The following is a 25790-nucleotide window of genomic DNA, read 5'->3' as shown; positions in this document are numbered from 1 at the left end:
TGCTAGATGGCACTATTGGCTCAGTGTACTCCAACTACACATATATATATATATATATATATGTATATATATATATATATATATATATATATATATATATGTATATATGTATATATGTTTTTTTTTCTTAAATTGCAACAGAAAATAATGAAAATGACTTTACTCTATATTACCACCAAATTTGACTAAAATGTCCATGATTAAGACTAACTGTTGATGAAACACTAAGTTGAACACGAGGGAAAAGGGCATCAAACAAGAGTCAAATTACATGTGGTCAATATGAAAAAAAAAAATATACAGCCCCCAAAACATTATAGCATTGATTTATGTTTATTAAATGAATGGATGGTATGTTTCCTACAACACAGCACACAGTTTCATTATCCAAACCAGCACAGTCACCAGGTTCTTGTCGAGTTTTGAAAAAGAGGCTTGAGAATGAATATTAAACATAAAAGGCTCAAATAAATTGCCACGGTCATCTTCAATACAGCTGACATGTTTTACTGCAAATATACCAATTTTTAGTTATAGCCCTCGCACCTCACTTCAAGTTTTATCTGTAGTGACTCATCACTCTGTCAAAACATCTCTCCCAGGTTCCTCACAAAACTCCCTGCCAGGTGTTGATTCCAAATTCTCTACCAAGGTCAAACCAAGGTCGAACAAAAGATCAGTCTCTGCTTGAAAGTAAACTGAGTACATTTTCTCAAGGTTGCAGACAGAAGGCCAAACGTGTGGTATAATATGAGACCTTCAAAGCGATGCTTTTGAGGAGTCAGCAGAAAAGATTTTTATGAGAGATAATTAAGTTCCACTCACACAATTAACAATTTGACTTTATAGGTGACTTCAGAGTACACGTGGTGTCTTGTCTTCACTCAATAAACCAAGAGAGACACCGTGTGCATGATTAGGAGAGACCGCTGGGAGACTGCTCTGACTTGGAGCATATGAAATTAAACTGCTCAGTGTCAGAATGGCTTCTCCACTTTTTCTGACCTCCTCTCTCCAGGGCACCAGACATGTCACACTCATTCTTCTCTCCATCACTGTCCCAGTTATGATAATTCACAGCCTCATCACTGACCCAGAACCAGAACTCCAGTGTACACGTGTATCGCAATCCCAGCCAGACGTAGGGAGATGTAGCATTCTTGACTTTAATTTCCATCCGTTTCTGTTTCTCAGCGCTTGTGATGGAGACCAGGTCGTTGTGTTCCTCTCTGCAGAAAGTTAAAGACTCCTCCCAGGTCTTGTTTTCTGTGACCAGAATTGTGTTATCTGTTGTGGAAAAATACAGGCGGTGAGTTGGGGTGTGTTGATTGAACTACCAGGAGTGAGACAATGTCTGGTGTGCCGTGAAAAATGATCCACTTTAATTTAATTTGTCTTTATTATTATTATTATTGATGATGATGATAATGATAATGATAATAATAATAACGTTCCATTATGGAGTGACTCTGCTTTAAAAGGAATGTGAGCCTGTTTTCCTTCCAGGAAATCAGCTTTGTGTGCATCTAAACAGGTCCAGGTTTAGTTTAAATGAATTCAGAGACTATCTTGTCCTTATTACGCTAAAAAGTGTCATTTTATACTTTTTTTTTGGTCGGTGGTGGATTTTTTTTTTTTTTTATGTGAAAAATGTACCATGGCTCAAAAAAGGTTGAAAAACACTGCACTCTACCATAAGATAACGTGACGGCCTATCTGAATTCTTTAAAATTTGTATCAGTGACCTTTCTATAGTCAAAGAGGGCCTTGATACGACTGATACTTCAGGGGTTGGTTAGAGAAACTGCCTCACAGCTGCCTCGTTTCTGTCCCCCTCCTAACATGAGGAGGATCCTGCAAAGCAAGCAGTTGTCAGACGCTGCTAAAACTGAAGCTAAATACACTGTTTCCCAGAGAGTGGAGGGGGTTTTGGAGAGTAACCACTAACTGCTTTTACACCTGAACATAGGGGTGGGGTGGGATTTAGTGCAGTTGGAAAAGGAGGCATAATTTAGGAATGTTTCGAACCAGCGGAATTTTGTTTTAACACGAATAAAATGATATCCAGTCGTAAGGTGCTTCAGTCAATGAACACAAATATAACCAAAAGGTACACAGTGAAATTAGCCTGGTGGGCTATACAGCCAGTGTCCGCAGTCTACTAAATGGAATGACGCAATGCCGTGACCGACTTGGCTATAGCGATGAAGAATCAACGAAGACACACACCTTCGTAGCAGATGAATGGTTTTTTCTTATCACAAGGTTGAGGCTTCCACTCTCCAGACTCAAGTAACAACGCGCAACGCTTTTCTTCGTCAACAGTTGATTCCCAGTTTCTAAATAAAGAGTCACTCCCATCTGACCAGCTCCAAATGTCTCTGAAGTAGCCGGTCCAGCGATATTCTCTGTGTGCCTGGTTAAGCTGATCAGTTCCACTGGCCAAGTCAGTGTGAAGTCTTCTGCAGTATTCGCGGGCATCCCACCAGTTTTTCTTCTTGTTCACTAACTGGACTGTCTTGGTGGTGTCTGTTGAGGCAGGAGAGAAGCTTTGAGACGAGGTGAACAAGAAACAAAATGACCTTGTCTGGCCCGAAACAACTGAACAAATAATGATCAAAGTTGGTGCAGGTTGATTCTATTGCGTGTGCAATTAGTGAGTATTGAAGAGAATGAGTGCTCATCAATAACAGTCCTCACCGTTGTAGCATAAAAAGGTATAACGTTTGCTGCAGACGACATCGCGCAGGCCGTCAGATGAGATGATGGCACAGTTCTCTATGTTGCCTTTATTATTGTTTGGTTCTCCATTAGCCCATTTTGCATCCGTCTTGTTCACTCCAGGCTGAGACCACTGCCAGCCGTCCCCATCAACTGAGACGCTTTGCAGCCCGATCCAGGCACCTTTTCCTTTTTTTCTAAAGTCTTGACCTATTTTTTTTAAGTCTTCCATGTCATAAACTGTTAGCAGGTCACTGTAGTGCTGTCTACAATGTTCCTGTGCATCATGCCAGGTGACCTCTGTGTCACTGAAGAAAAACTTCTGAAGGTCGCACGTGAAGACGGAACAATGGCCTAAAACCAGGAACAAAAGTTTTAGTCATGATGATTGGTGCAAACAAACAAACAAACAAACACATAAAAGACATTTCTATAATTTCAAGGATACCAATTATGATGACATTATCTTTATGTTATTTTATTATTTATCCGTGCTAATGCTTTCACACAAAAACATCTTTGCGTCATTTTCATGACCTTCAATGAAATGCCCATTTTTACTTTGTCCACCAAAGCGCAGTACATAACCAACACAACACAGTTATTGCAAAGCCTAAATCTTAGTAGCACGATTCTTTTTTTCTTTTTCTTTTTTTTCTCTTTTTTTTTATCTATATGGTTTCACAGTTTCTGTGATATTCAATCCCAGATTCCAGAACAGATTGGATCAGACAATGTGCATGATGCAGCAACTTTAGTACTTAAACATTTGTAGATTAGGTAACTTTAGTAACAGAGAGCCACTCACCCAGCAGAATGGACAGGAACAACCTCCACTTCATCTTTTTGTTTGAACAGGCTTGCACGGAATAACGTTGTTAAAAAAATGTCCAACCCTATTAAAAGACTTTATTAAAAGACAATATTATCCATATTTAGCAACACATTTTCCCCCAGGTTGGTTTTAGCTTTTTGAAACACTTATCCACTTACTCAGTGGATACAATAAAGCAGTTGTGATTATTAACACGTAAGTTTCAGCAGCTACCCGACACAGAAGGCCACTTTGTAATATTACAATATTTAAAAAAAAATATCAATACATCAATATATATATATACATATATATTTATACATATGAACGTGTTACTCTACCTTCTGAGCTTGATCCTGTCCTGCTCTCTTGAGCTCCCACTTCATAACATTATGTTCTTGCTGTTCTGTGTGACAACACCAGAGACCGCATTTGAATATGAAAATCAGGATTTTCACATCTTCCTTTATCAGTGAAACTGTTGTGGGACATAAAATGTAAAGTAGAATACATGTCTTTGAATACTGTTAAAAAACAAAACAAAAACAGGCATATCAGAGTAATACGAACAACATGTGTTATGTTTGGTTTTTTTTAATAAAGGAGAGCACGTCAAGCATGCAGACTGATAAAGTTTGTAATAATCTAGAAAGGAACTTATTAAATTTGTTTCTTTGAAGTTGTTGTGGGGGGTCTTTTACAGTTCTTCTCACAAAGTGAAGCTGGCCAGTGCATGACTTTGAGTTTGGACGTCGGCTTCACGTTGGGAGACAGTGACTGGCAGTCGCAAACTGAACTGCGGAAAAAAGTTTCACTGCTCGCAGTTTGAGACTAATGTTGAGTAAAATGCGACTTCCGAACCCAAATGCGTCTCAAAAAAAAACCCAGCGCTGTCAGCCAAAGGAAGTGTCATCACATTTAGACTGACACAAGGAAATGGCGCCAACACAATACCTCGGCCTGTACTGGGAGTAATGCAGTCAAATAAATGCAGCTAATTGAAAGCAACGCTAAGCTTTTGGCACAGATACAGCAGCTAACGCTTTGCATATTATTTTTGAATCCTCCCTTCACAAAGAGACTCATCGTTGATTTTAATATCTTTCCTGAAAAACAAATGACCTTCCTCAAATCCAGCCATCCCTGTTTCCCTGCATTCCTTTATTGTTTTGAAGGTGATCTGTGTTTGTTTTGGCCTACAGTGGATTTATGATGTGTGAATTTGTAACACACTTGTTATCATATCAGTGGTGTTTTACCGTTTGACAAAAAAAAAGACAGCAAGAAATGGAAACCTTCCCCATGGATCCAACACCAGTCTCCATTGGTGGGTGGTCTGCACTCGGCCTGTTCAGCCCTCATGGAGCTCAGCTGGCAATGCTGGGGTCCCTTGTCTGGTCACGTCACAGGAAGCCGGAGAACCCGGAGAGAACCCACGCAGACACAGGGAGAACATGCAAACTCACACAGAAAGGTCCCAGGCCCGGAATCGAACCCACTACCTTCTTTTTCTCACCACTTTCTATTCACTCATCAATTTTAATGGTTTAAAAATGTGTTTTTTGATTTTTATTCTTTTTTTTTTCTTTTTTACAATTATTGCCTGTTTGATCTATTTTATTTATTCTGTTCCTTAACTGTTTTTTTTGTTTGTTTTTTTTATTTTATCTTATTTCTCTTATTTTACTATTCTTATGCCTTTTATTGCTTTTATTGCTTTTTATACTTTTTATATTGTCTGGCTACTTTTATCCCACGGTTCAAATCTTTATTTTTTATTTTATTTTTATTTTATTTTATTTATTTATTTATTTATTTTCTCTCTCTTAATTTACTTTTATAGTGCCAGTGTTTTCTCACAGGCGCTGATGTTATTAAATCATGTCTCATTGTGAAACTACTGACAACAGTTGATGATTTGAAATGAAGAACTTCTCTCTTTAGTGTGTGTTTGCATGCGTGTATGTATGTTCATGCGCTAGTATCTGATGGGGGAATTGGTTTGTGATTTATGCTTGTTGTCATGTATGGTGTCTAGCATCCTGTTCATAAGCTGTAGTTCGCTTCTGGGGAGTCCCAGTCTTACAAACGCACTTTGATCGAATGTTGTTTGTATTCGTATTTTAATGGACTTGTAAAATAAACTGAAACTGAACTGAACTGAAGTCCTTAACCTTTCTAAATAACCTCTGTTGACCATAATGTAATGTCACCGGTGTACGCATGGAAAAGGCAAAGTGCTTTTGCGTGACAACAATAAGGTACAAGAAGAACTGGGGCAGCATGAAGGTATGAAAACCACAACACACGTCAAATTAAACAGTGCTCGTGCACAAAGGATTCCTCGTAAGTCAGTGACATTAATTCTCACTTTTGTCGGCCCACATAAGCAGCCACTAGAATTATGCCAAATGAGGCCGTGCCCACCACAAAAGTACATCATCAGTCTTATGCAACAAGCTGTTACTTAGTAACAGCGAGCCTCGGTGAGTTCGGTGGTGGTGGTGAGTAGCTCCATTCAACAACGCTGGCGTGCCATCAGGTTGACAAGGCCACTGCCCTGCTTGTGCAGCAGAAAACCTGCGCAAGACCACAGGACCAAGAAATGTGTCCTATTCATCATGATTTTAAAAAAAAAAATAATAATAAATTAAAATGAATGCTGTCTTTGTTTGCGTACCTTTTATTTTGTTGTGTAGATTGAAAGTATGTTTGTGTATTTGTGGTAAAATCACAATTGAAAAATCAAATGTACAATATTTGTGCAGTCATTTTTAAAGTGTAAATTTACAGTGAAGGGGTAATGAGTTGCATTACTTTTCACAATAACAGTACAAATACGCAGGCAATTACTGTGAATTTTATTTTATTTTTATTTTTTTACAGTTAAGTTGTTACAGCCATGGGGGCCTTGGGTATTGTCCTGTTGTACAGTGCTGTGTACTGGTTGTGTGTGTCTGCTGTGCTGATGACTAAACAGGTGCAACTGGCCGGCGCACAGCTTATTTAGCACTAGCTCACTCTCTCTCTCTCTCTGTCTCCCCCCCCCTCTCTCTCTCTCCCTCTCTCTATCTCTCTGTCTCTCTCTCTGTCTGTCTGTCTGTCTATCTGTCCCTCTGTCTCTCTCCCTCTCTCTATCTCTCTGTCTCTCTCTCTGTCTGTCTGTCTGTCTGTCTCTCTCTCTCTCTCTCTCTCTATCTGTCCCTCTCTCTCTCTCTCTCTGTCTGTCTATCTGTCCCTCTGTCTCTCTCCCTCTGTGTCTCTCTCTGTCTGTCTATCTGTCCCTCTCTCTCTCTCTCTCTGTCTGTCTATCTGTCCCTCTGTCTCTCTCCCTCTGTGTCTCCCTCTGTCTGTCTCTCTCCGTCTCTCTCTCTCTCTGTCTCTCTGTCTGTCTCCCTCTCCCTCTCTCTCTCTCTCTCTCGCTCTCTCTGTCTCTCTCTCTCTCTCTCTCTCCCCTGGCTTCCACCACAGCAGCTGCTTTGTTTTTGAGTTCTCGTTATGCTTTCTTTGTTGCGCACAGACAACACGCACTCACACGATCCACTGCATCCACACACCTACACGCATTACTGACCAGACACAGAATGCATTCACACTCCATGCATTCTTGTTTCTGATATAATAATCTAGTTTATATTACCTATATTACGGCTTGAGAGCCGGTCGTAACAAAGTACAGTAAATAACAGCCACATATCACAGACATATCACAGTCATTTCATGGCATGAGAGCTGTGAAATTACAGTATGCGGAAGTAGTTTCCCCATCATTTACTTTAACGTGTTTACAGGAAATTTGCTTTGAAAGCAATGCAACTAGTAGCCAGTCATTTACTGTAAATTCACTGCCAACAGTGCATAATATATTAGATTGACGCGCCTTGACAACAATAAATCAGTTGTGATTATTAACACACGTTGTCATTTTTATAGTTTCAGCAGCTACCCGACACAGAAGGCCACTTTGTAATATTACAATATTAAAAAAAAAAATATGAACATTATCCATACCAACATAAGAAGTAAAAAAAATATATATATATATATATATATATATATATATATATATATATATATATATATATATATATATATATAAATATATATGCGCGCATTGACAGCTTTTGGATCATGACAGAGTTTCCACCTTTTGAATGGAGAGAAATGGAATTGAAACAAAGGTCCGTCGTTCTTGCCACACAACAAGCAGCCAACCAACCCCCGTGTTCATATCTCACGATCTCGATTCAAGGGTACATTGCAGCCCGGGTTACAAGATCGCAATCTCTTCCCCTGAGCCGGATGCTGCAATTCTGTATTTTTTTGTGCCAGCATGTAATGAGGGCAAAGACCTTTGAGGAGACGACGAAAGCGGCAGAGATCACTGGCGCAACGTCGTCGCAAAAACAAACAAACAAACAAACAAACAGTCAATTACCGCTGAGACTATCTGTGTTTTTCACTCAGCGTTCTTATTCTCACGCTGGTTTTAAAGGATGGGACTGATGCGGAATGACCGTCTAAAGCATGGGCTGGGCCAACCTTTTGACTGACGGGACTGTGGTTGCCTCATCTCAAGCAAACCCGTTCGACCACTCGGACCACAGCGGACATCCACTCACATTCATTTGAAGCAAGATGAGAAAAAAAAAAAAAGAAAATGTCTTGCCCAGGGACACCACGACACAACAATGGCACAGCAATGACGCACACAGTGAGAGGGCGATGAAGCAGAGTTCACTCTGCCAACCCCTCGACGACTGGAGGTCTTCTTTCCTCTGGGGCACGGCCGCTCTTTCCTCAGAGCTGCTGCTGCTTCAGAAGAAAGTAGACTCAGGCAATTCAAGAACTGCAGTGTGTGTACAAAAGCTTTAAAAACAAGTTAAACACCTTTGAGGGTTAAAAACAGGCTGAAAAACACAACTAAATTCATATATAAACTGTATCCACATTTTTTGGGGGGGAAATCAAAGCTTCTGCTTAAATAACAAAATAAAGCACAATGCAACTTGCAAGCACGGGTGTAGCAATGGTGCCGTTTCCCTGGCACATTCCTTCCTATGTACACTATCTTAGCATTTCACAAAGTTCAGACCTAATTATTTGTTTTCATTCATTCCCAACGGTACATTACAGATTTCAGGGCTTATTTTTTTTTTCTATTTCAGAAAACTTTTAAATTGTACCAGAGGTCAACTGCTGCCATTCAACATGCAGGCATGAGGAATGTTTTGAAAAACCTATTTCCAAGAAATAAATGACTAAATTATTATATTATGGGGTTACTTTTCCCAACAGTCACAGCGACTCCGTCCAGCTGATATCTTAAGACACGACCAGTTAAAAGTTTGGCCACACCCGTTTCTCCTCTATCTTGACTGCTTTCTACACTGTAGACTCACACTGAAGACATCAAGTACATGAGCAAGATATGTGGATTCATGTGGCAAAAGAACGTCGCGTTAAATACCCAAATATGTTCTGTTATATATAATTTATATGAAGGGTGGCTATTCTAGATCATCTAAAATATGACACCCGTTTGAGTTGTTTCACACTCGTTTGTTTAACACATATTCCATGTGTGTTCATTCATTCATAGTTTTGATGCCTGGAGTTGACAACCTACAATGTAAAGAGTCATGAAATTGACAGAAAAATCATTCAATCAGAGGTACGTGACCAAACTATTGACTGGTGGTGTATATTACAGATTCTTACAGTCTTTCAACACCACAATCAATGCGAATGAAAAAAAACAAAACAAACAAACAAACCCACAAGTCTTGCTGAGTCTTAATCGCACGGTCCGACAGTGGCCAGAGTCTTGAGCTCCTTCCCTGCCGAGTTGCTCCTGCCGTCCTTGTCCCTGCCTTTGAACGGCCTCCCCAGTTTGACCGACAGGGTGTGCAGCACCGTGTTCTCCTCCTTGGACGAGCTGCTGAAGCGGCCGCTGCGCGTGGTCGAGCTGCGGGCATCGGAGTTGGTGGCTTCGAAGAGCTTGCCCATGAAGCTGAGGCCGGCCTGGCGGATGTGGGAGCTGCCGGCAAACACGTAGAGGATGGGGTTGACGGCGCTGCTGAAGAAGGCAAAGGCCGTGACGTTGGGCCGAGCCGTCAGGGCCGCCTTGATCACCTCCTCCTTGTTCTGCAGCAGACCGGCGACCTGCAGCGACCGGAGGAAGAAGGAGGGTGAACACACATGGGTGATGTGCTCTGTCAGGGGTGGGCAAACTACGGCCCGGGGGCCATATGTGGCCCCGTCAAGCCTTTTTAATCCGGCTCGCCCAACTTGAAGAAATCATATTATTAATAGTCAGTAAGTCATAATAAAGCTGTATTTGCTCCATGTTCCAGTGTTTTCAGAGTCGTTTCAATAAAGAGCTAAACACCCTGGTGGTCCTGGTGGTCCTGGTGGTTCTGGATGGTTCTAAGAGCTAAACACCCTGGTGGTCCTGGTGGTTCTGGATGGTTCTGGATGGTTCTAAGAGCTTTCATGTTTTCTCCAGATCCCATGATATATTTTTTCATCCCATGAGGTGTCGCTGCTCCGCTACCCCCTCCCCCCCGGCACATTTTACAACCGACTGTGGCCCCAGCAGTCAAAAAGTGGGCCCACCCCTGGTCTGCGCGCATATTAAAGACTACACACATGTATGAATATACATATCAGCAGTGTGCGAAATACCAACCGATCTAAATTACATTAAAATACAGGAGGCCTATAATAACCTTACAATATTTGTGACAGTCTGTATAACAAACACACACACCAGCTCAACTTGGCAAAAAGAAAAACAATTGCGAATAACATTTTTAAAAATGTAATTTTAGACTAAAAGACATTTTAGTAACCATTAGTGACATTAATTATATATAAATATATATATAGGTGTGTGTATATTAGCTTTTTGAAAAAAACATGAGAGCCACTTAAATGTTGCCTCACTTGTAAATAGTCCTTAAGATGTAAATATCTTGTTTGATTTTTTTTCCTTACTTACCCTGCAAATGTTTTATTTTATTTCTTTCTAATTAATAGAATTTTCTTCTCTTTGCACTATATTGATGCTGTAATTATGTAAGAAAAAAAAACAAAAAAAAAAACAATGTGCGATTTAATAAAGTCAATCTATTCTATTCCATTCTATTCAGTTGATGGTGACGAATCCAAACTCACCTCTATGATGTTGACGATGTGATAGGGGAGCCAGAACGCTGCGAAGGCGCAGATGATCATGAGGATGAGGCGGCTGCCCTGCTCCCTGCGCTGGAAGCGAGCGCTCCTCAGGCGGCAGAGGATGGTGGAGTAGCAGGTGTTGATGAGCGAGAAAGGCAGCAGGCAGCCCATGCTGGTCTCAAAGAGGTACTGGAAGACCCGGTGAGCCACACTTTTCCAGTGGTATGGTATACACACAGTCACAGTGGTGTTCAACTTGGTCGTTATTTTCAGATTACTGGTGGAGAAGAGAGGGACAGATGTGAATGACTTGTGTCAACCTGAGAGATCGTTGTCCTCACTGTCCTAGTGCTTCATACCTGCTCAACAAAAAGGTGTTCTTTGCTATTTTACCTATAACAACAAGTCTGTTGAATTCATAACCAACGACTTCCTTCTCTCTTGTAAGGTCTTTACTTTTTCCAAAAAACTCAACCAATGTTTTAGGTGTTTTTACTTGAATTCAACTTCATGGTTGTTTTGCTCACATTCATATGGAAATAAAACATGGTTAAACTAGAAAAATAAAATTAAAAAAAAAATGAACGGACCAGCAACCTTTCATTTGGGGGTTCTGCAGACTGAAGTTGAAAAAAGAAAATCTGTAATTTCTCTGAATTATAAACGTTAACAAATGATCTATTCCTTCAGCCTGGTGAATGGCCTCTAATCTTTATTCATCTCTAATGGTTTTCTGACTTTTTTTTATTTATTCATTATAATCAATCAATTTAGTCTTTGTGTACTTTGTATTCTCTGTGTGACCAAAGTGTGGATCAATTATCACACAGCTGGTGGGAGAGGCTCCAGCAGACCCCTGCGACATTGAGCTCAGGAAGGAGATGGATAGAAGACGGATGGATGGATGGATCCATCTATCCATCCATCCATGCATCTTCAATACCCGCCACTTCCTGAGCTCAGGGTCACGGGGGTGTGCTGGACACCCTGGACACCTCACCAATTTATCACAGGGCCACATAGAGATAAACAACCATTCACACTCACGCACACACCTATTCCAATTCACCTCGCATGCATGTTTTTGGATGGTGGGAGGAAGCTGGAGAACATGAAGAGAACCCACGCAGACACATGGAGAACATCCAAACTCCACAAAGAAAGATCCTAGGCCCAGAATCGAACCCACAACCTTCACGTTGTGAGCGCTACTTCCGCTACTTACAAAACCTTTCCACTGTTTCCTCTTAAAAGACCAGCACACCATGGAGCAGCGAGTAAAGACGCATTTGTTGTTGGTCGTGGTTGACGATGCATAGAAACTTGAGCTCCTACCTGCGGTAGAAAGGCATGGGTATGGACAGGAGGAAGGCCAGCGTCCAGACCCCCAGCAGGAGGACCAGCAGAGAGCGCTTGGTCCTCAGTCTCTGGGACAGGAAGGGCTTGGTGACGGCCAGCCAGCGGTCCAAGCTCATCAGACAGATCAAGTAAATGGAGCCGTACATGTTGACGTTGGACACGTAGTGCACCAGTTTGCAGGCGGCCGTGCCAAACTCCCAGCCCCGGCCGGCGACCAGGTAGCGTATGAAGAAGGGAGCGCTGAGCAGCACCAAGGCGTCGGCCAGAGCCACGTTGAGCACCAACAAGCAGGTGACCGAGCGCTTCTTCACCCGGCAGAGCACGGACCAAACCACAAACAGGTTGCCGGGGAAGCCCAGCAGGAAGGCCAGGGATAGGATGGCGACGCCCACTTGGGCGGAGACGCTGATGGGCAGAGGGCCAGAGGGCTGCTGGGAGGCCAGGGACGTGGCGGAGGTGGTGGTGTTGGGCTCCATCGCGATGCTTCTGGGGAAGTGTTGTCCGGTCTCGGCACTCCCTTTCCTACAAGAACAAACAGGCCAATCACAGGATGTGTCGTATGGCGCGTTGGGAAACAACAATGTGTGACAATTCTGTGGGGAAATTGCGTCACATTTCCATTTTAATGAAAGAAATTGTGGTGAATATTGCACATCCATGTACTTTGCACGTTACATCTTGCAATTCTGCATTTCACTTTTTAAGCCTCTGTACCGCTGGCTCTGTCACTCTCTTTCCTTTTTCTGTTTTACCTCAAACCTTTATCCTAACCATTGTATTTACTTCTGTATTTTCATTGTTCTTTTACTCTCTATGTGCTTTTTATAAAATGATTGCTGATGACTGATTATGTAGCTGAAAAACTGAATTTCCTTCGGGATAAATAAAGTACTTATCTCTCTATCTCTCTATCTCTATCTATCTCTATATCTATCTATCTCTCTATCTATCTCTATATCTATCATGTTCTGTGTTCTGTTGATAATAATGGCTTTTTAGTTCTTAAAGTGTAGGGGTTTTTTTAGTACCCAAATGTGCTTTTATCACACTTTGTAAATTCATTTCATCTAAGAATAATCTCTTTTTTTTCATTTAATACGTAAACATTGTTTGCCAGGATGTGTAAAATAAAGTGTATTTAAAAGTCAAAGTCTATCTATCTATCTATCTCTCTATCCATCCATGTATCGAGGGCAGAAAGTCGCTCATGGTGGAAAGGATGTTTAAAGTAGAGAAATTGAAAATTAGCTGTGTTAGCTGTGCTGAACAGAAAGATGTGCATGAAAACACATCAGAAAGAAATGTTTAATTTGCTTCCTTGTTCTGTATTTTAGAAGTCCTTCTTCTTCAACAACAACAACAACAACAACAACAACAACAACAACAACAACAACAATAGTGATTTATTTCTAATTGTAGCTTGAAAGATTTTTTTTTGAACACTTGGAATCCAAGACAGCACACTATGAACACAGGAAAAAGAAAATGTGATCATCTATTCTCACAAACAGTCTTTCAGTCTTTGGGTCACAAAGCAACATATAGTTTAGAAATTGTCGATATGTTCTTCGCAGTGATTTCTAAGATTTAAATTGAAACTATACATGCCTGTATCGATTGACTGAAAGAAATTAATCAGAAAAAAAAAAACATGATGATGTATCTTGAGAATCAATCATACGAAACCCACATGCTTACTTTTAATGGCCTTTTCTTTCAAAGTTCTGGCTTTTTAAATCCACTCGTCCGCAAAGGTTGGAGTCTCTCGTCTTCTCGCCCGCTTCTGTGAAAAGTGGGACTTCCCTCTTTCAACTCTGACAAAACCCGTCGATATGCACATCTTGATTGGGTAAGAAGGTCATGTGAGGGGAAAGACCGCAGGAAACCAACTTGACCTCATTGGATGCCAGAATAATAATTCTAATTGACTGACATTTTACAGAATGACAAATTCCATTTTTCTACTCAGCAATTAGACAAAGACGAACCAAAAAAGTTCCTTCTCGTGATTTTAAACAAAGATCAATGATCACTGAAGCACAGATAGACAGCTAGAGCTCAGTAGCCTGGTGTGGTATGGAATCATATTAACTTTGCTGGAAATGGGAAAATAATAATTCAACCTGCAATTCTAGCAACGTACTGAAGGGTTTTCTACTGACTCTTCACCGTCGACCTGTATTCACAACCGGTAGTGCTTTTACCTTTTCCTCTTGGTTTTTCTCTGTCCAATCACAGCAACGTCTTTACTAACAGCGTTGGAGGCATGCAAAGCATGAACACTGGGCAAAGTCAAACAGCTTGGGGTGACATTTAGCAGGAGACCACAAAACAAAGGAATACATGAAGTGCTAGATTCGTCCACCTTGAGTTTGACGCTGCCTTCACGTGGAGTCCGCCAGACGGCAAAGGACAAGCAAGCCAGACGGAAGAGGAAAAACAAAAAAAAACAGTGCCGGAACATCAAGATGGCGAAATAATAGAAACGTGACAGTAAGTCGGTGTTGTGAAATGTACAAAGAACAAAATACAGAAATGACATCACTGCATCCTTGCATATTGTTTATTGTTATTAACAATTAACAAATATATCTACATATATATGTATATATGTCTATACACAGGTATGTATATATATATATGTATATATATATGTATGTATATACATATATATATACATATATATATATATACATGTGTGTGTGTGTGTGTGTGTGTGTCTATACACACACACACACACACACACACACACGTATATATATATATATATATATATATATATATATATATATATATATATATACGTGTGTGTGTGTGTGTGTGTGTGTGTGTGTGTGTGTGTGTGTGTATAGACACACATACATGAACCACGACCTTTGGTTGGCTGAGTGCTGTGAAGCGTCCTGAGTGGTTTCTCACTCTTTGAGCCGTTGCTCCTCGTGTCACACTGGCAGCTCGGCAGTTCACTCGGTGCAGCTGAAACCGTGGTGGTGGTGGTCTTTAGACATCCACTGGTTCAACCCCCCCCCCCCCCCCCCCCCACCAGCGAACCGAGATGGGCCTCTGATTTGCTGCTGTCCCTCTGGTCCTTTTCCAGCTTCCCATCCTTTTGACTCAACGTGAGCACGTCACGGACGCCGGACACTCACTCCTTCACTCCTTCACTCCTTCACTCCTTGAGCATGACGTTTTCCGCCTCCTTCTCCTTGTCCCGGCTGTTCTGGCTGTTCTGCCGACTTTTCCTGTTGGCAGAGTCCAGCCCGGTGGCCTCGAACAGGCGGGCCATGAAGGCCAGCCCCTCTCGCCGGATGTAGGACTTTCCGGCGAAGAAGTAGAGCACTGGGTTGGCACAGCTGCTCATGAAGGCGATGGAGGAGGTGACGGCGCGGCTCCGCTGCCATATTTTGCCCAGCCTGGTGGGAGGGATGGTGCAGAAAATCACACACAAGGCAGAAGTGAAGCCAGCTGCACGCCAGGGAGCCAATAGTTGCCCACTGCCAGCTGAAACACCACGCTCTTCCACTTCATGGTTGGTGACTTATTTCAAAGGAACAATTATAGCTGTAGGCTTGGGACTATACCAGGCATGGGCAAACTACGGCCCGGGGGCCATATGCAGCCCGTTAAGCATTTTAATCCGGCCCGCCCAACTTGAAGAAATGATATTGATATGAAGTAATTGAACATTAAATATCTGTATTTCATCCATTTATTCAGTGTTTTCAGAGTCATTTCAATAAAGAGCTAAACACCCTGGTGGGGCTTCAAAGACGCTGACTTAGTCGTAACTTTGCTTTTGTTCATTTTCAATTGACATTAAAGCAACATCGTGTTTTCTACATATTCCATTGATATTCACTACCAGTCAAAGGTTTGGACACTCTTGTTTCTTCTTTATCTTGACTACTTTCTCCACTGTAGAGTCACACTGAAGACATCAAATATATGAGCAAGATATGTGGGTTCAAGTGGCAAAAGAAAAAGAAAAGTTAAATGCCTCAATATGTTATGTGACATATATTTGATATGAAGGGTGGCTATTCTCGATCATCTAAAATATAAAACTTGTTTGAGTTATTTCACACTTTTTTCCTTTAATACATATTCCATATGTGTTCATTCATAGTTTTGATGCCTTGAGTGACAACCTCCAATGTAAAGAGTCATGAAATTGACAGAAAAACCATCAAATCAGAAGGATGTGACCAAACTTTTGACTGGCAGTGTATATATTTTTTTTTCCTCCTATGAATTGGCTCACCAAAACACTCCATCCAACTGCTGCTACTCCAGGCCCCTCTGTCACATTTCAGAACCTACTGTGGCCCAAGCCTGGACGAGACTCAGCTTAGCTTAGTTTGACTTTGATGGAATGATGGAAGAAGAAAAACACAACAAATTCTTCTCAGAATTAAAAAATAAATAAACTAGCGCACACAAACTGATCGTATCAACCATCGTGGTTGGTTTCAAAACAGAGATGCGGTCAAAATCGCTCTCCTTCTGCTATTGTGAGAAGTGACAATGGTGAGTCATCATTTCAAATGGAGACTTACGTTTCTTTGAGCTGGCCCTCTGAGCACAGAGCCCACGTGACCTGGGAGCAGGACAAAGTTTGGTGAGATGAACGGATCTCTGCTTGTTCTTTTGAAAACAGGATGTGTGTGTGTGTGTGTGTGTGTGTGTGTGTGTGGGTGTGGGTGTGTGTGACATACTTGCACCATGTTGACGATGTGGTAAGGCAGCCAGAAGATGCAGAATGTCAACACAATGGCCAGGATGAGCTTCTCGCTGCGGATGCGGCGGCCAAACTTGGTCCTTCGGATGCGCTGCAAGATGCAAATGTAGCTGACGACGACCACCCCGTAAGGAATCACGAAGCCCAACACGATCTCCAGGGTGTACTGCACTACGGCCTGGGGAGAGGGACAAACATGGTGGACAGGGCTTTGGTTTTGACAGTCTGCACAGTTTGAAAATACAGGTCTTACTATGTCACCATTATTGAGATAACTGTCCATAATCCAACTGTTCATTACATGTCAATATCCTGTTTTTCCTTCTTGCTCTGAAAATATTTCTTTTTATTTCTTTATTTCTTTTTAATCAATGTCATAGTTCCTTTCTTTTTGCACCACTTTTTGTTGCTGTGATTATGCAAATTTCCCCCCAAAAAAATATTAATTAAAGATGACAAGCAAAATAAATGCCAGTAGAGGTGGCAAGTCATGAAGTACATGTACTTCACTTACTTTAACCTAAGTACAGAATGTGAATACGCTAGATACTGGTGAGGTGTCAGCAGCCTCTCAGAGGACTGGCACAGGGGTGTCGCGGGATTCGTGCAGTGACACATTTGAACAGTAGAGGGAGCCAATTTCAACGTTAATTGACCAGCAGCGGGCACAGTGTCATTGTTGGAAAGCATTTGGGAAAGTGAGTTTAGCACATTATGGGAACTTTTGTTTAACGCAGGACACGCAAGAGGTTTTTCTGCCACTTACATGGTTGTCGGAATCATGGAAGGAGTCACACACCAAAGTGTTGTTCCTTCTCTCCACTCTCCTGAACATTACAGCTGGAATGGAGGCCACCATCACCACCAGCCAGAGCACAACCAGCACCCGCATCACCGTCTTCCTGCCCGTCAGTCGGCTGACGCGCTGCGGCCACAGGACCGCCAGCAGCCTGTAGACGCTCATCAGGGCGATGATGTAGATGGAGGCGTACATGTTGAGGAGGCAGAGGTAGAAAAGCACCTTGCACATCACGTTGCCAAACACCCAGTGCTTTAAGATGAGGTAGGCGATGAAGAACGGGGTGAGGGCCATCAGAGAGCCGTCGGCGATGGCCAGGTTGAGGATGAGGAGCGTGGTGACGGAGTGCTTCCGGGCTCGAGCCAGGACACTCCACACGATGAAGGAGTTCCCCGGGAAGCCCAACAGGAAGACGATGCAGAGGATGAGGGCGCCCACCGTGGTGGCTGTTCGGTTCTCCACAATAGTCTCGTTTTCCCCAGTGAAGGATGCATTGTTGCCCAGAGACATTTTTCCACCTGCAACAGCAACAGCGGAATTACTTTTCTATGCACAGTGAAATGTGGAGACGTAGTCAAGACCGAGATCAAGACATCATCAAGACGAGAGAGTATCGAGACCGAGACCGGACCAAAAACTGGACACATCAAGGAAAAGCCACAATAAAACAGAACAGCATCAGAACCAGCATCTTTTTTTTCATTCCAGTCTGCATCGACATAAATGGAACTGCAACATCTCTTTTCAGCAAGGTATCTTGTAATCATTTCCTTTAACATTTTGCTGCTTTGCCAACTGTTTTGAACCATTAAAAAAAAACGTTGCTTCATAAAATAAAATAAAGAAAAATTAGACAAGGAATAACTTAACTGAATGACGGGGGTCCCCATTCTCAATACCAATCTAAATTTTTCTGAACGTTAAAAATAAAAAATAATTCATTAAAAATAATTGAATATGAGAAAGGGTGATCTTAAACACATTTTATTGACCATTAGTGATAATTCTTTAATTTTTTTAGCTTTTTGAAAAAATATGAGAGCCCCTTAAACTTTGAGACCTCGTAGGGGTTCTAGTGGGTTAATCTGACACTCCCAGACCCCCCTGCATTTCGCACACGCTGCCTGTTGGCCAATCACCTTTTTGTTCTGACGAACTCTGAATGAGCTGCTGCAAGTTCCAGGACGTGGCAACCCGCCCAGCTGTCGCTCATAGAGACCGGCAGTGATGCTGTGAACACGGTGTTTCAGCGACACTCAACACTCAACACTCAACACAGTGACGAGCAGTCAGTCGTGGCCCAGCACAGGTTGGTAACAGGTCAGCTGCCCCACGTGCCACTGGGAAGTCTGAACTAACTGGCCATACTGGCAGCGACGCGACGCCACGCGACGCTAGCTCACTTCATCACTGGGTGAAACTCGTCACCTCCGGCTAAAGCCGTAGTTTGACAACACAGGCCTGGAGCCGCAGCAGGCCGCAGTTCTCAGAAGTGCAGTGTGGGTGTATGGCGCAAGTGTAGCAAGTTTTGACGTGGAAGTCCTAATTCCTGAATGACGAGACCCGACATGAGCGGTGAGCAACAGCCACCGCATTGCTGTGTGTGAAGAATGACTCACTGTTTATTTAGTTTCGTTTCAACACGCAAACACAGACTAATCAGCCTTACTATAGAGGTGAATGACAGTGTTGCTGTTTTACACATCAGTGTACACACAACACTGATTTAAATGTGTTTTAGTTGGGTGGTTGGGGTAAGTGACTCAAACTGTTAAACTTGAGACAAGTCCCTCATAGTATCCATGTCTGCAAAACTTTCCACATTTTGTTGAAAGTCTTTGATCATTCATTAAGAACACAGAAATAATTAGCACACATAAACAAGTATTGTGTTTTTGTTTTGTTTTTTTGTTTTGCTTGTTTGTTTTTTTCATTACACCGGATTTGTTTCATTTGCTGGTTTCAAGTGTGGCCTGCAGTGTGGGGTGACGGCTACCGTGCAGCACAGAGTGTAGTATGAAACATGAAGTATGAATCAGGGCTCAAAGTTGAGCAACATGCTCATTCGGACACGGTGACTTTTGGAAAGCATATTTCGCTCATTGTATTACTTTCAATATTCACAATCCTAACCTCATTTAGGATGAAAGAAAACCTCACTGAGAGGAAACTTTTTTTTTTATTCTTTTTTTTTAAAGGAATGGAGGCTATAGGGAGTGTACTGTATATCTGTATATATTTATATATATATATACATATATATATATATATATATATATATATATATATATATATATATATATACATATATATATATATATATATATATATACATATATATTCCATAAAGAATTTTATTGGCAATCTCATGTTTTAATATTCTATGTCCTTGTTAGAGTTACATGGCCACGATAGTTAAGTGTCAAAGAAGGATCTGAGGGTGAGAGTGGCTCTAGAAACTAAACAGGCAGCAGTGACGATCATTTTGTTTTTTGAAGCAAGTGCTGTGGGAACGGCAGGCCGCTCTTTAGCGCTCAGAGGAGAGAGGCCACTGTGCACAGAGAGCCGGTCAAACCACACAACACAGGAATCAAAGCAGCGGCGGCGGGTGAAACTGTGTCGTATTGTGCAACGTCCACGACTGTGACGACCAACCCGACACCTTTACGTCTTTGACCTCTTTAAGTCTGTTTGATCCGTCTCTTTTTTCTTTTTTCCCCCCCTTGTGGTAAATGTGTTTGTTCTGCCTCTTCAACCAAGTTTCACAACGTACTTGGAACACTTGCCTGATACCATCACTACAAACTGACCTGCCTCCTAAGTTAGTGACAGGTTAAACCCGACTGACATGAGAAGGGTTGTGTGTGACTCACCAAAACACATTAAATCTCAACTGTGTCTCCGTTAAGTAAAGAAACACAGCAGAGATTTGTACAAATTTTTTGTTTGTTTGTTTGGTTGTTTTTTTTTTACTGGAATTTGATTTGCTGGTCTTTTTGTAAGCACTACAGAATGCACTTACTGTCACAACCCCCCGCCCCCTTAGCGAAAGGTTTCTCTTTCAGCACAAATAAAATACTGATTGTTGCAGCAATCCATTCACAGTCGTACAAGCCGGTTGCTAACAGAACTGAACATTCACTCATCAAAAAAAAAAAAAGAAAGACTCACTGACTCATTGGTGTTGAATCCCAACAGAGAGAGAAAGAGGCCCGAACAGCTCAGAAATCCAAACCTCTTCTGAATGTCAAAGCATTTCTCTCTGTTTTTCTTCACTCTTTCTCCCCCAACGTTTTCCTGGTGCTTCTTTCCCTCTCGACTCAGGCCATTGATTTGTCATGCTTGCTGTAACATGCAGAGTACGAACGGAGAAAAGGTGTGTCCCCATTAACTGACAGAGCTCTCCCCTGGCAATCTGTCAACATTCTCACAGGTCGGGTTAGGAATTTCTACTGTGTGGACTTAATCAGTGGGTTAGGTTCCAAAACACATGTAATTTACTCCATTTACCCCAAACTGGAAATGCAAACCCCACAGCCAGTGTGGTGAAGCTGGTATAAAAATGCATCTCAGAGCTTTGAAATAATCACAATAATGCATACACGGGATTATTCATCTTGTTTTATACATTCATTACCTTTCAAACGACATGTAATTGATGTACGTTTAGGTTCTTCAAAAAGCGAGTTATTAAGCTGGATTTGAAAATGAAAACTGGCAGATTATTTTGTTGTTGTTGTTGTTGTTTTTGGGTGAGAGTGAGAGTGGTGGAGTGCTGAGTCAGAATACTGCTGACAACTGTGTGTGTGTGTGTGTGTGTGTGTGTGTGTGTGTGTGTGTGTGTGTGTGTGTGTGTGCAATAGTTAAGGGAGAGTGGAAAGCTAGTCCGGATCCTATGGTTTGATGACCTCATGATGGCAGCAGCAAGCGATGACACCAAGTGTTCAGCAGACGCTCGCGAGAAGACAGGAAACGGTAGCATTAAGAGGCTCTTCTTAATGCTACTGAGCAGCTAGCTAGCTAGATAGATAGATAGATAGATAGAGTTGAAGAGGGTTTGGCGCTCAAAGCAGGTGAAAGTATTAATGTTGCCACTAGATAGCGCCCTCGGTCTTTGTGTTCAGTTCAGAGTGTAGTCAAACAAACGAAGACAAAACGAGCCCTGAGCGTGAGTACGTCACTTCCGGTGCAAGTTAAAGCTCTTAGTTCCAGCCGTGGGTGTATGATATTGTAAGAACTCAAATAAAGTTTGTTTGTTTGTTTGTTTGTTTCGAGAAAAAAAATAATAATGTAAGAACTGGATACACGAGATTTGTTTTTGTACCTCGAGTGCGCCACCTTTGGTGGCTGAAGGATAATCATATTGATTATCCACGCTATCCGCGCTGTAGGCAACAGTTTACTGTAAATAATATGTAGCGTCTGTGGACATCAACATAAAGCACAGCTCAAGATCTTTCCTTCACTCTGCTTTTTAAATCCCTTCGTATAGTGAAGTTTAAAATGTTTTTATTGTTTGTTTTTACTTTTCATTTCTGCTTTGTTAATCATTTGTACTTTTTCCTGTTGCACTCTGTAAATAGTTGTGTGTGTGTGTGTGTGTGTGTGTGTGTGTGTGTGTGTGTGTGTGTGCACGTGTGTGTATAATGTGTATTTTATTGTATTGATAGTAGCAGTTTTTCACTTATTTATTTAGTAATTTACTAATTATCTACTTTTTTTTATTTTTTTTTTACTACTTTATGGTGGTTTGTATTATGTAGGGTGACTAAGAGTGCTTGGTTGTGTATGGTGCACACTGTATGCTGCCGGACACCTGACTTTTCGCCATCCATTCATCTGCACATTGCAGAAGTAGGTAACAATGTATAGACCTAGATTTAATAGACTACGACATTGCATCTTTGAGGTTAACGAAATGTAGACTGCCACCATCACTACACCACATAATAAGCAATCTGCAAGGTGAGCTACGTCATCATCTTCATCGCCACGATGGCAGAATACGACAACAGAAGAATGCAGTTTTCACAACACAAAATGTTTATTAACATTAGAACCTTTTTAATCAACATTTTCCTCCACATTGGGCCTCAACATGAACCCCAAACAGGGCCGCCATGGTTGGACTAGTGATGACCACCAAGACATGCGTTGTCCTCTACACAATCAGCCAGGGAATGAGAGGCACTTTTCTTACAATTCTCCTTTGAATATTGATGTTCTTTTCTTAAGAACTTTGGGGGTGGCCCAGGTATCAAAGCACGTCTCTCCCCCAGTGCTGACTTTCTCCCGGCAATCGCTGTTGGCTGTGTGGCTTTGACCTGTGACACCTTGCCAAAAAAATGCAGAGCGGATGCGATGGAGCTATCGTTCATTTTACGATAGGTTTCCAGAAAGGTGCGAACTGGCGCAGTGAAGGTTTGGGGGTCATCTTTCAGCTTTTTAGTTATGCTGCTGCAGAACCACTGCCAACCTGCCTCCAAGTCCTCTCCAGCGGATGTGCCTTAGGGAAAAACACAAAACACCAATCTAATCAAATCATTTTGGTTATTATAACTAAAAAAAAAGAAACATAATATGGTCACTGTAAAATAGTGGCACATTTGTCACTAACCTGAGGCGTCAGGTCTGCTGGTTGGAGGGACCTCGTCCATGACGCCCTCCTCAGAATCCCCTTCATCAGCAGTTGTTGCAGACGAGACGTCTCGCTTCCGCAAAGCCTCAGCGCAAAACAGTGGGTGGTTGTGCTCGTGTCTGAGACTGATGTTGAATAAGAAGCCATCCTTGATATGAGGGTCCAGAGACCTACATGAGAAACATAATATCAATATCATGCATTACAAATCAGTCAACAGTTGACAAATGTTTTCCAAGTGTCAGAAAAAGCTTGTTTGGTGGTTGAGATGCTGATTAATCTGAGGGCTGTTGTGGAAAATGCAATCCAGCATAGACTACACAGAGCATAGATACATAGAGCATCTTTACTGGCATAGTCTGTGTGCTAGACTTTTTTTCTTTTTTTTTTTGTCCTTTAGTCAGTTAGACAGTAATGCAATTCTAGACTGAGCCTTGGAATACACACTGAATCTAGAACAATTTGTGAATATCACAGATGTTACTGTACTATCTTACCTCGACGTCCTGTTTTTACTGTGTATTTTGCGTTTCAGGACCAGGTACATGGTGGCACAACAGGATGTGTTTTTGGTCTTTTTTGCAACAGTTTTGGGATAGGTGTTGTGCTCACATCTTAAGTCCACCTACACAAACAAACAAACGTGCAATTAATGCCCATGTAAAGCAATTGGCTGTCAGTCTTTCCACTGCTGCATGGTTCTCACTAATGAGAATACAATAAATTCATCAGTTTCCTTCTCAAGTGTATTTTTCACCATATATCAAACGAAGCAAACAATATGGAGGGTCAATATTTTCAGTGCACCTGATTCAATAACCTGATTGCATGCAATAATAGTGCACTAATAATAGCCAACTCATGTACTTATTGGGTGTTATAGCAGCCTATACGACTCAGTGGTTTTCAGGGGTATTTAACTGGGAATGGCCACTGCCTTGAACAACAACATACAACATAAAAAAATACATGTAGGCACAGTAATAGCTTTTGGTAAACTTACCCTGTACGCATTGTGACATCCAGTGTGCTGTGGATAAGTTTTAGACTTCCTCCAAGTCACCAGGGAGGATGTTTGAAAATCTTCCAGCCATTTGTGTACCTCCTCTTCAGAGGTAATCCTTAATTTAATTTTGGCCTTAAATTGACCCTCTCCAATGTCTTCGTAGGTGCACACTCGGTGGTCGTAGCCCTCAGGAAGCAGTTTCTGAAAGAAAGAAAGAAAGAAAGAAAGAAAGAAAGAAAGAAAAACTTAGCGAATGCGTTATAATATTGGATTGTAGTTGAAGCACCCATGTACCACCATATATCAAACATAACATATACCTGTCTCTCTTGTTGTGTTTTTTTTAATATATATATATATATATATATATATATATATATATATATATATATATATATATGTATATATATATGTATATATATACATATATATATATATATATACATACATACATATATATATACACATACATACATATATATACACATACATATATATATGTATATATATACATATACATATATACACACACACACACACACACACACACACACACACACATATATATTTATTTTTATTTTTTTTATGGAACATTTTAATGTCTTAATTGAAACACGTTTCGTCTTTCTTAGGGTAATTCATTTTAGTTTACCTTACCAGTGAATCTGTACTATCATGAAACTGTACCTTTTCCTGTGTAAACGTCTAAGAAATTCTTCAATAAATCAACCAAAAATATTGTAGCAAAAAAAATAAAAGTTCTAAAGGAAAAACGCATTAGATTCTGAAGGAAGGTGTGCATTTTCACCACGGGTCATATAGCGCAGATAGCACAGAGGCTAAGGTCCAGCCATCACAATTGAAGTGTATTTAACATTAATATTACGTCAAACAAGTGTCATCCAAACCTCCAAATGTGGACTTTCAAAGTCTCCGCTTCCTGGCCGCTTGCAGCGTTGACAACTTAGCATGATGACAAAGTTGGCAAAAAAAAAAACAACTAAACAAAACAAAAAAAAAACATCAAGTTCGTTTCATATTTCAGCAGGTGTTAATCGTCATTTTAAATTTGGTGATTCGTTTTCCGATGGTGGCGCATGTAGCGCACTCGATGGGAAATCAGCCAGATTAGTCAAACGTTGCAGCGACCAATCAAAAGAGTTCGGGCAGTAGTTCTCCCTATTTCATCCTAGGAAAAGAAGACCCTCGCATCCCCTAACGCTCCCTTGGATAGAAAATACTTCCGCATTGTGCGGACCATCACAGACAGTGCAGCATGCGCAGTAGTGTCACTTCGAGGTTAGAGTCTAACTCCGCCTACTTTCTGGGTACGTCATTTGTACAATCGACGGATCCCGAGTTTGGACAAATGTCATTCCACGTATTCACTTATGACGAAACTTTCACTTCGAGCGATAATTTTATGATTAATATACGTTCCAAAAATTACACTCCAAGGCTTGAGGCCAGTCCCACCTTGATAATAATAATGATATATTCGTTTGTGTGTGTGTGTGTGTGTGTGTGTGTGTGTGT

General features: G+C 41.4%; 4 protein-coding genes across 7 annotated transcripts; all 4 read right to left on the bottom strand.

The window, feature by feature from the left end:
• Nucleotides 1-325: 325 nt before the first annotated feature.
• Nucleotides 326-3993, bottom strand: LOC142889278 (C-type mannose receptor 2-like). 2 transcript variants are annotated; one of them, XM_076027910.1, is made up of 5 exons: nt 3865-3993; nt 3530-3617; nt 2701-3075; nt 2230-2529; nt 326-1287 (listed from the first exon to the last, which is right to left on the bottom strand). In XM_076027910.1, exons 2-5 carry the CDS (start codon nt 3561-3563, stop codon nt 917-919), a joined length of 1080 nt encoding a protein of 359 aa, XP_075884025.1. In that variant the 5' UTR covers nt 3564-3617; nt 3865-3993; the 3' UTR covers nt 326-916. The 2 variants fall into 2 exon arrangements, with proteins under 2 accessions (XP_075884025.1, XP_075884024.1); XM_076027909.1 differs by having other exon boundaries at nt 3877-3993.
• A 4688-nt stretch (nt 3994-8681) lies between these two features.
• ltb4r (leukotriene B4 receptor) lies at nt 8682-13971 on the bottom strand. 2 transcript variants are annotated; one of them, XM_076027914.1, is made up of 4 exons: nt 13764-13971; nt 12050-12595; nt 10715-10991; nt 8682-9700 (listed from the first exon to the last, which is right to left on the bottom strand). In XM_076027914.1, coding segments are annotated over exons 1-4 (1194 nt in total). In that variant the 5' UTR covers nt 13766-13971; the 3' UTR covers nt 8682-9331. The 2 variants fall into 2 exon arrangements, with proteins under 2 accessions (XP_075884029.1, XP_075884030.1); XM_076027915.1 differs by having other exon boundaries at nt 13772-13967.
• A 1144-nt stretch (nt 13972-15115) lies between these two features.
• On the bottom strand, nt 15116-20962 carry LOC142889280 (leukotriene B4 receptor 1-like). Of its 2 annotated transcripts, none has more exons than XM_076027912.1 (5): nt 20786-20962; nt 17578-18128; nt 16789-16989; nt 16630-16670; nt 15116-15486 (listed from the first exon to the last, which is right to left on the bottom strand). In XM_076027912.1, the coding sequence occupies exons 1-5, from the start codon at nt 20787-20789 to the stop codon at nt 15243-15245; spliced, it is 1041 nt and encodes a 346-aa protein (XP_075884027.1). In that variant the 5' UTR covers nt 20790-20962; the 3' UTR covers nt 15116-15242. The 2 variants fall into 2 exon arrangements, with proteins under 2 accessions (XP_075884027.1, XP_075884028.1); XM_076027913.1 differs by having other exon boundaries at nt 20782-20961.
• A 1673-nt stretch (nt 20963-22635) lies between these two features.
• On the bottom strand, nt 22636-25508 carry LOC142889277 (uncharacterized). The gene is made up of 5 exons (XM_076027908.1): nt 25163-25508; nt 24252-24455; nt 23746-23873; nt 23228-23418; nt 22636-23116 (listed from the first exon to the last, which is right to left on the bottom strand). Exons 1-5 carry the CDS (start codon nt 25223-25225, stop codon nt 22740-22742), a joined length of 963 nt encoding a protein of 320 aa, XP_075884023.1. The 5' UTR covers nt 25226-25508; the 3' UTR covers nt 22636-22739.
• Nucleotides 25509-25790: the final 282 nt, after the last annotated feature.

Source organism: Nelusetta ayraudi, unplaced genomic scaffold (assembly GCF_046127955.1).
Source record: "Nelusetta ayraudi isolate G7.1 ecotype Tasmania unplaced genomic scaffold, CSIRO-AGI_Nayr_v1 ptg000022l, whole genome shotgun sequence".
Taxonomy (NCBI): Eukaryota; Metazoa; Chordata; class Actinopteri; order Tetraodontiformes; family Monacanthidae; genus Nelusetta; species Nelusetta ayraudi.
This window is presented reverse-complemented; position numbering and strand designations above follow the sequence as displayed.